Raw genomic sequence first — 8,923 nt, 5'->3', positions numbered from 1 at the left:
GGGGGGGTGTTGCCGCCTGTTTGACATTATTATTACCTGTGCATGAATGCGGATCTATACGCATGCAAATATTTTCGAAAACATTATTTTGAAGAACAATATTTGCCTTTACATAGTAAGTAAAAAATACAGAGACTACTAAAAATACTAAATCGGAAAATGGAATATAATATCATAAGCACCTAGTAATAATTACATTATGTAACGTTGTAAACTTTCATATTTTGAAAACTGCTCCAGATTAGTTCGGGTTTGTTTTTTTCAACTGAAGTAAGAAAACACATTCTTTTTCTATACTGTTGTGTTTATACAAAACTTTTATGTCATGTGTGTCTGAAAAGACAACAGATTTAATATGCTGTTGTGTTTGACTTTCCCTAAATTCCGACTGACTGCCCATTACCACTATAATGATGATAATAATAATGATATCATGTGTAACAAACCTTTGGCTTGGTCGATCATTTTCTATTAAATTCCCGTTGATTTGTCAATTGAGAGACTGTTGGATTTAGTTTCTATGTTCTTGTATAGTCTGTTTGATACAATCTGCCTCTCAGACGTGTTTTCTAAACTTGAGTGTGTGCATTTTCAATTTGTTGACTCTGTCTCGCCACTTCCCTTTGATCACCTGTTATGTCTGCTTTCGTTTTGCTAAACCACCTTTATCCAGTTAGGGATTGTACACACAATTCAGTTTATCGACGCAGTAATAATCTGATAAGACGCCAATCAATGCTGAGATACGAAAAGAACCTAACTTTCTCTTTGGGATCTCGGGGTCTGTTGACGCTGAAATAACAACCCAAAGTAAACCTTTCGATTTTGGCGAGTTGGATTGTGTGCACACAATGACTAGTCTTATCATATCAGTCCCCCGGTTAGAGAGTGCTTGACAATATCCTCTCCGGGACTACTGTTTTGCTCATACATATTTCACCATGTCTGTAAAATTTAAAAACCAATCATAAAGTGTTTGTACAAAACGTATACGTGACAAATTTGAAAATAAAGTTCTGTTAACATGCCCACGAGAGTTGGTCTTTTCTTGACGCACTCGTATCTTATTCATGTCGGAGGCTTTCCTTCAAACGCAGTCTACTTAAGTGTGTTTATTGAGATATCAATATTTATTGGAATTGGGTCTGGCTCCTCTAAATGCCTTTCACGGTTTCTCAGTTCATCAATCCACATGACAGAATATCAGTGGCGGAGCGACGAGAGGTATATACGCCTAGTTCCTGATTTTGTTATGCCAGCTTTAGAATTGCGCATATTATCTTCTCTAGAATTTCCACAGGCATAAATAGAGATGTCCCAGCTGCATCCTGAAGGTGGGGTTTTTTCCAAATGATAATTATTAATTTCTAGTTTTTCGTTGGGTCTATGACAAGTTTATGGATAGTAGAATATCACATCCTTCACCATCGTGTCAAAAACTGACTCCGTGTTGTTTAATTTACGGGGGAGCCACTGGGTGGAACATAGTTTTTTTAGTCCATATTATCTTTCGACAGAAAAAGACAGTTGTCACAATAGTCCATGTTCGTTTTTGCCTGTCTTGATCTGTCGTTTCGTTATTCTATTCATCCACCAACACGACCCTTATCAAGAGATGGGCCGGGGGCTCTTGTGGTCGAGAGGTTACGGTGTTCGCCTCTCGTTCAATAGGTCTCGGGTGCGAATCCGAATAGCGACGGAAAATTTCCTTCTCTAAAATTGTCTCCTTTCACCTCCTTTCCTGCTCTCTAACAATGTTCTATCGTCTGCTGTCGTCTCCACTTTCTACCCCCACCCCTTTACATCTGTTCCCCCCTCCTTTGGGCTCCTGACTCGTTCTACGGTCGCTCTACTGCTACTCCATGGCTCCTTCTTATTGCTGTCTTTCAACCACACCCTTCATCTTATGGTAGGAAAGATCTAACACTTAGCTTTCTCGGATAAGGACAAAAAAAACGGAGCAAGTTGTGCACGTTAAAGATCCCTTGGTGGTCCAAAATCGATAAGAGTAGGTTTCGGCCGCCACCTGTGCAAAATTCAAAATTTCTTACCTAGCCTAACTGAAAATGTTTAATGTGTCCCACGCGCTAATACGACCGTATGCAGTGGCGAGCGCCTAAAACACTTACCAAAACAAAAAAAGAGAGATGGGCCATAGTCAAACACTATTGTCACATCCAGAACTGCAATACAGGTAACAAACGGTTATAGCTCATAAGAACCTGCTGGTGTATGTGTCTGTGTATGGCTAGTAGTTAATGCGTCTATGTATTCCAGTACGAGAGAAAGAGAAGGAGAGAGAGAAAGAAAGGCTGTTGTCCACAATGATGTTGTTATTGATACCGTTGTTTACTTGTCGTGAGTTCTACCTGTCACACTCCACCCCCCAGATTTCTTCAAGATGCCTCAGTGTGTTGTTTGATTAATGTACATTATAGCCAGAGAATAGCTAGAGGGATCGTGGCTGTCATAGTCAAGTGGGAGACAGTATTATGTGTCACGACGCGGTGGAATCAGGCGGCCATAGGTTCTTGGGCATATGGAGTTATTGGTATCATCTTAAAGCTTGTTTATGTGTCTTGCTTTTTGATGAATGAAATACCAATCTGTCCTGTATAGAAGTTGAGATAATTGTGATTAAAGAAGGTAAAGGTTGCCTCATTTCAGAGGTAAATTTAGTGAATAAACGGCCACCAAGTCTTGGTGACTTCCATAGCTTGAGAGTCCTTGAAAACTGAAAATTTACATTTTTGCTTTAATCAATGTCCCTTTTTTTGCTGTAAAATCGTCACATAATAATATGTGTGTTGTATGTGGACGACTGAAAAGGGTGCTTGGCCAAAAAAGAAAGATTCGATAAAAATTGCCAAACCTACGAGAAAATGCTAGTTTCTTCGAGTTTACTATTTTGACGAGCGCCTGATTTCACCACGATGCCTCACATGAAATAGCATTGTAGTTTAATCTGATGGTGTGGAGATGTTTTTAGACTCTTGACCAGCGTGGCTCAGTTCTATTAGGAACAACCATTACAATTTAAGAAATGGCCATCAAGCATCTTGAATGACTGTATTGTGCTTATAGGTACTGTACATCAATACCTTACATTACTGATGCCACAGTAATTGATCCCCGGTGCTCCTGTCAGAACTTGTCTCTTTAGTTTCAGTTTAGGTTTTACAGCACTTGCAACATATATAGGTCATATAAGTGCCAAAAATTAGAGGTGTTAATAGAGAGTAATACACAAATAAAAGAAGGAGAGTCAAAGACATAGATGTTTGACAGGAAAAAAGGAGCAAACCACATCAAAGCGCCCGCCAACCACTCACATAATTTGGTCTGGAATCATCCCAAGAAAGTGGACAAAAATAAAAATGGGAAAAAGGACGAGAACAGCTAGAAAACACGAAGCACATACAAATGGGTAAGCATGAAAAAAAAACGAGTCCATATTCCGACTGCTCATCTATTTATTTTGTCCCCTTGAAAGAACATCTCACTGAAACTGAAAGCCATGATGTTTACTGGAGAGACTATTGTTCTTGTTAAAAACGTTTATCTACTGCGATTAAGGTGAGTGACCTCCGGATCGATACAGACAATCAAGAAACTTAAAAATACATAGGCTCTACAAGTTAACAACAATAACACTATAATGAGTTACAGTTAAAAATACGTAGAAACTATGCAAGAAAACATAACTTGTTAGGGCTAAGAAAGATGCCATCTTCAATTTAAAACAAAATATTGCATATGCTGAGAAAATGGAAAATATATACTTTAAAATCAAAATAAAATGTTTATTTTTTCTTCAGAAAAACAATTATTGAAACTAAGACGGTATAGTAAGTTTGCCAGATAAACAACAATTCTTTATGTAAAGTGGACGGAATGCTGATCTGGGAATGTTTAAGAATCATATTCATAGTAAACAACAAAGTTTAGTCTTAAAGAAAAACACTACCATCTGGAATTGCAAAGAAATTCCGGTCGTTTGTCAATGTATAGAAGTAAGATCACGATAGTTGAAATCAAAACGTTGCAACTTAGTAAACGACTATATCATATTGGCTTGAAATTAATGAAAGAACAGTGTAGTGGATTTGAAGGAGAAAACGTATTGCACATTTATCACAATAATTGTAGAGTATGGAAACAACAAAACTACGAAGAGTCACTCCTTTTTAAAACTGGAATAATGATTTAATCTTCTTCTAAAACTAAAATAGTAAAAATCGTTTCCCCTTTTATCCCCCACCCTCCCCTGCTCGTCCCCGCTAACAAGCATTCTCCACTTTTTTTTTGTTCCCCCTCCCCCCCCCTTTTCCCACACTTCTGCTTATTACCTTATAAATCTAATAGTCTTGCCATGCTTTGGTAGAACAGGCCATATTCAGATTTTAATTTACCAAGCTCTTGTGCCCACCCTACTATGAGACAAAGGCAATAATATTGTCCACTGCTGATGACGTAAAGATGAATTTGGTCTCACCCCAAAAGTAACTACTTAAAACTCGTTTTGTTTAAATTTATCTTTGGGCGTTAAGGTTTTGAGCCATCATAATGGTATCATGTCTTCAAGAAAATTATGTGGTATCAGAAGCGAATTGTGTCTAAAGTAATAAGGATATAAAAAAAAAAAAAAGAATTTCGGCTTTGTACACAACTTCAAAATGCAAATAAACTTTGAAAATTGATTTGAAAAGGGTTTTTAAAAGTCACTGCTTTTCGAAGCTGTCCTCATATTAACAAATTAATGCAAAATGTTTTTGGTTTTTTACCCAAAAGACTACGCGTGTAGTATTTTTCATTTGCTACAAGCCAGTGAAATAAATTGCTGATCTTGCCTTGTCGGTGTGCACTCTGGCAATAACGTCAGATGAAAATTTTTGTCTTTTCTGCCCCTGAATTGGTCGCTTTTAAGCACAAGGGGACTATCCCGTAAAAAACGCTGTTTTGAGAAAATCGAAGATAACGTTTTTGGAACCCTGTTCAGTTTTTTTAAAAGATAAGGAGAAGTTTCTCTATAACCAAACAAATATACACACCAATGAAACCAAACTTCTCATTATATATAGATAGGGCAAGGCGCACTTCTGGTGCAGGTCAAGATTTCTGGAAACCCCCGAAACATGGGTTAGCCCGCTTGTCCTTAAACGCGACCAATTATTGGCCAGGTACAGGTAGTGACTAGTCTGTGTGCACCCTGGCAACCACGTCCGAACTGTCCTTTCTGCCTCTGAACTGTTGGCCAGGTGCTGGTGACGGTGAGCGGCCAGACCTCAGCATACTTTTGTTGATGTTCTGGCTGTCGAGACGCTTCTTCTGGTACAGCTGGCCAAGGTTGTCCTGTGCACAAAGATTTTTTTAAAGATATCAATTAAAGATTCTACTCAGTAATTGCTTTCCAGAAATCGTAACAAAATCTTGCAGATCATACTCAATCTTTGAGCTCCTACAAATGAAAGAAAATATAAACAACAAGAAACGACAAAGGTTAAAGTTCTTGATTAACAGTTTTGTTTTTCGTTCGTTTTTTGTTGTTGTTTTGTTGGGGTTTTTCTTTTCTTTTTTATGGGAGGGGGTGTTTTATTTTAAATTTTCACAAAAGCAAGCATATTATTATTATGAAACTGTTTCGTTCCCACAAAGGAAACACATCAAATTTTGATCTATCTGCTTTTTAGTCTTGACAGACGATCTTTAAGCAGCATACTTGATACTGCTTTGTCTTTAAAAATGTAAGTTACCTAAGTACTACTCCAGTCCTTTCAGATCTCGACTTTGTTGATACGCTTTAAGAGAGAGAGAGAGAGAGAGAGAGAGAGAGAGAGAGAGAGAGAGAGAGAGACAGAGACAGAGACAGAGACAGAGAGAGAGACAGAGAGAGACAGAGGGACAGAGAGACAGAGAGAGAGAGAAAGAGAGAGAGAGAGAGAGAGAGAGAGAGAGAGAGAGAGAGAGAGAAACAGAGAGAGAGAGACAGACAGAGGTGAACATGTGTGTACATGTGTATTTTGCAGGTGAGATAGAGATGTTTTTTTTATAGGGAATTTTCTCAATTGAAAATTCAATACCAGTATCACCGGATTTTTATAAGCATACAGTGCTCGTTGTCACAGCAGTGCCACATTGTGTGTGACTTTGTTTTTCTTTTGGGGGCACGGGGGGTGGGGGGATGAAAGAAAAGGACGGGGGGCATAAAGAGAGTAGTACATATAGTATTGTGTATTGTGCTTATTAGAATGTCTGGCTAAGGGAAAAGGGGAACGTGAAAAACAGGGACAAGATGGGTAGTCCAAAAATTATAAACATTAGTCAAAAGGTTAAAACAGGATGTTTACAATGCATGTAGCGTGGTGTGAAGGGTTGCAACCGTCTTCAAATTTTACACCAACTGTGGGGACATGAACCCATGGAGAACTCATTGTTACGGTTCATATAATTGTTGCTGAGCGTTTATAGGCTCTCTTTCCACATTATGCTTTAATTGTTCCTGTGTTTGTTCTTGTTGTTGCTGTTGTTACTTAAAGGTTGCTGGAGTTGCTGTTGCTGTTATTGTTGTTTGGGTGTCGTTTTTGCTGTTGCTGCTCTGGCTGTTACGGGTGGTTCTTTCTATTTCCTTTACTTATTATACGTATATTCACTCTCATTGAAAATAATTTCCTAGTTTAAAACCCCCCCAAAAGAAAACAAAAGCAAAAGCAACACAAAACAAAACAAACAAAACAAACAAAACAAGCAAAACATTATTAAACCACAAGAAAATACCAAAAGAGTTTGTTCACGTCTCATAATTATGTCGGTTCACAATAACGCAAAGGCGTAGTTGTCCACCCTTTCTCCTCTCAAACCCCGGAAATCCATAGGTTTTATGCCTAAAATTAAGCTTAATCCAGTGTTCGTCACCGTTTTCAGGTCAATGCACACACAAGCTGACACATCGTGCTCTCACGCGTTAAAATAAGGAGGCAAGGGGAATAAGAAGGTTCTGTAATTTCCGAGTAGAATCCAAGGATGAAGTCCCCTGGACAATCATGATAATAATTAATTTTTACTGGTGTAGTTTTTTTTGTTTAAAAAAAAATTCTAACTGTAACGGCCGTCTGTTGTTGTTGTTTGTTGTCGTTGTTGTCGTTGTTGTTGTCGCTGTTGTTATTTCTGTTGTTTGTTGCTCTTGTTGTTGCTGTTGCTGATGATGGTGTTGCTTTAGTTGCAGTTGTTTAGTTGTTGTTGCTGTTGGATGTTGTTGCTCTTGCTTTTGTTGTTGTTGTTGCTGCTGCTGCTGCTGCTGCTGATGATAATGATGATGATGATGATGCTGTTTTTGTTGCTTTTGAGGAAGATTTGATATCTGTGCTGTGTGTGTTCCCACTCTGGTTGAGATAGAACTTTTTAAAAAATAACTTATAGGATGGGGGTGACACGGAGACTTAATGCTAAAAGAAGAAGAAGATGTTAGAGAACAAAAAGCTGTGGATGGCTGCTTTTAACAAATAAAACCACTTTTTAATCTTTGTAAAAAAAACCAACCTAAACAAAACAACAGAAAGAATCGAACTTACATTGTCCATGTAGACAGAGCTAATAGACTGGAGAAGACGTTCAATTCTGTCCGGGAAATCTTGAATGTGGTCAGAGGAGTTTGGTCCACCGCCTGGCATGAACTGGCCTTCGGGGTTGTTTTGACCATCAGGGTTTTCGTTCTCGTTGGCGCTGGAGGCACCCAGACCTGTCCACTTCTTGAATCTGCGAAGACAAGGACACCGCGGTGATTTTACTAACCTAAGGAACGGACTTCAGGAAGCTATATGAGTCAACATTGTATTTTATTGTAAACTGAGTTTTAAAAAAAACCTGAACAAAATTATAGATTCCCACCACAGCGTTGTTGTTGTTGCTGCATTGTAGCTGTTGTTGTTGTTGTTGTTGTTTTTGTTGTTGTTGTTGTTGTTGCAGCTGCTGCTGCTGCTTTTGTTAAAGATTAGAAATTCATCTCGGAAACTGCTTCAGTTCATTTCATTTAATTTTCATACTCCACCTACTGTATGATGCTTTCTGTGTAACTACTGTATAAGTGGGTCCTTAGTGTTTGTTCAGAGTATGAATGAGTACCTTTGTGTGTGTTCAGAGTATGAATGAGTACCTTTGTGTGTGTCTACTGTAAGAGTGAGTACCATTTGTATGTAGCATCTCTAAGAATTAGTATCTTTGCGAGTTTCTACTGTAAGAGTACCTCTGTGTGTGGCTACTGTGAGAGTGAGTACTTTTGTGTGTGGCTACTGTAAGAGTGAGTACATTTGTGTGTGTCTGCTGTAAGTTTGAGTACCTTTGTTTGTGGCTACTGTGAGAATACCTTTGTGTGTGGCTACTATGAGAGTACCTTTGTTTGTGGCTACTGTGAGAATACCTTTGTGTGTGGCTACTGTGAGAATACCTTTGTGTGTGGCTACTGTGAGAATACCTTTGTGTGTGGCTACTGTGAGAGTACCTTTGTTTGTGGCTACTGTGAGAATACCTTTGTTTGTGGCTACTGTGAGAATACCTTTGTGTGTGGCTACTGTGAGAATACCTTTGTGTGTGGCTACTGTGAGAATACCTTTGTGTGTGGCTACTGTGAGAGTACCTTTGTGTGTGGCTACTGTGAGAGTACCTTTGTGTGTGGCTACTATGAGAGTACCTTTGTGTGTGGCTACTATGAGAATATCTTTGTGTGTGGCTACTGTGAGAGTACCTTTGTTTGTGGCTACTATGAGAATACCTTTGTGTGTGGCTACTATGAGAGTACCTTTGTGTGTGGCTACTATGAGAGTACCTTTGTTTGTGGCTACTGTGAGAATACCTTTGTTTGTGGCTACTGTGAGAATACCTTTGTTTGTGGCTACTGTGAGAGTACCTTTGTTTGTGGCTACTGTGAGAA

At 38.8% G+C, this 8,923-nt stretch overlaps 1 protein-coding gene across 1 annotated transcript in view; it reads right to left on the bottom strand.

The window, feature by feature from the left end:
• Positions 1-5,016: 5,016 nt before the first annotated feature.
• LOC101856526 (polycystic kidney disease protein 1-like 2) overlaps positions 5,017-8,923 on the bottom strand; it is a gene marked incomplete at its 5' end in the record, with an annotated part of 17,957 nt that continues 14,050 nt past the window's right edge. The window contains 2 exon segments of the mRNA XM_005105534.2: positions 5,017-5,352; positions 7,569-7,752. Coding sequence (XP_005105591.2) covers positions 5,194-5,352; positions 7,569-7,752 — 343 coding nt within the window.

The sequence above is a fragment of the Aplysia californica genome, unplaced genomic scaffold (assembly GCF_000002075.1).
Source record: "Aplysia californica isolate F4 #8 unplaced genomic scaffold, AplCal3.0 scaffold00475, whole genome shotgun sequence".
NCBI classification, from domain to species: Eukaryota; Metazoa; Mollusca; class Gastropoda; order Aplysiida; family Aplysiidae; genus Aplysia; species Aplysia californica.
The sequence above is the reverse complement of the archived record's forward strand: the minus strand, read 5'-3'. Positions and strand labels throughout refer to the sequence as shown.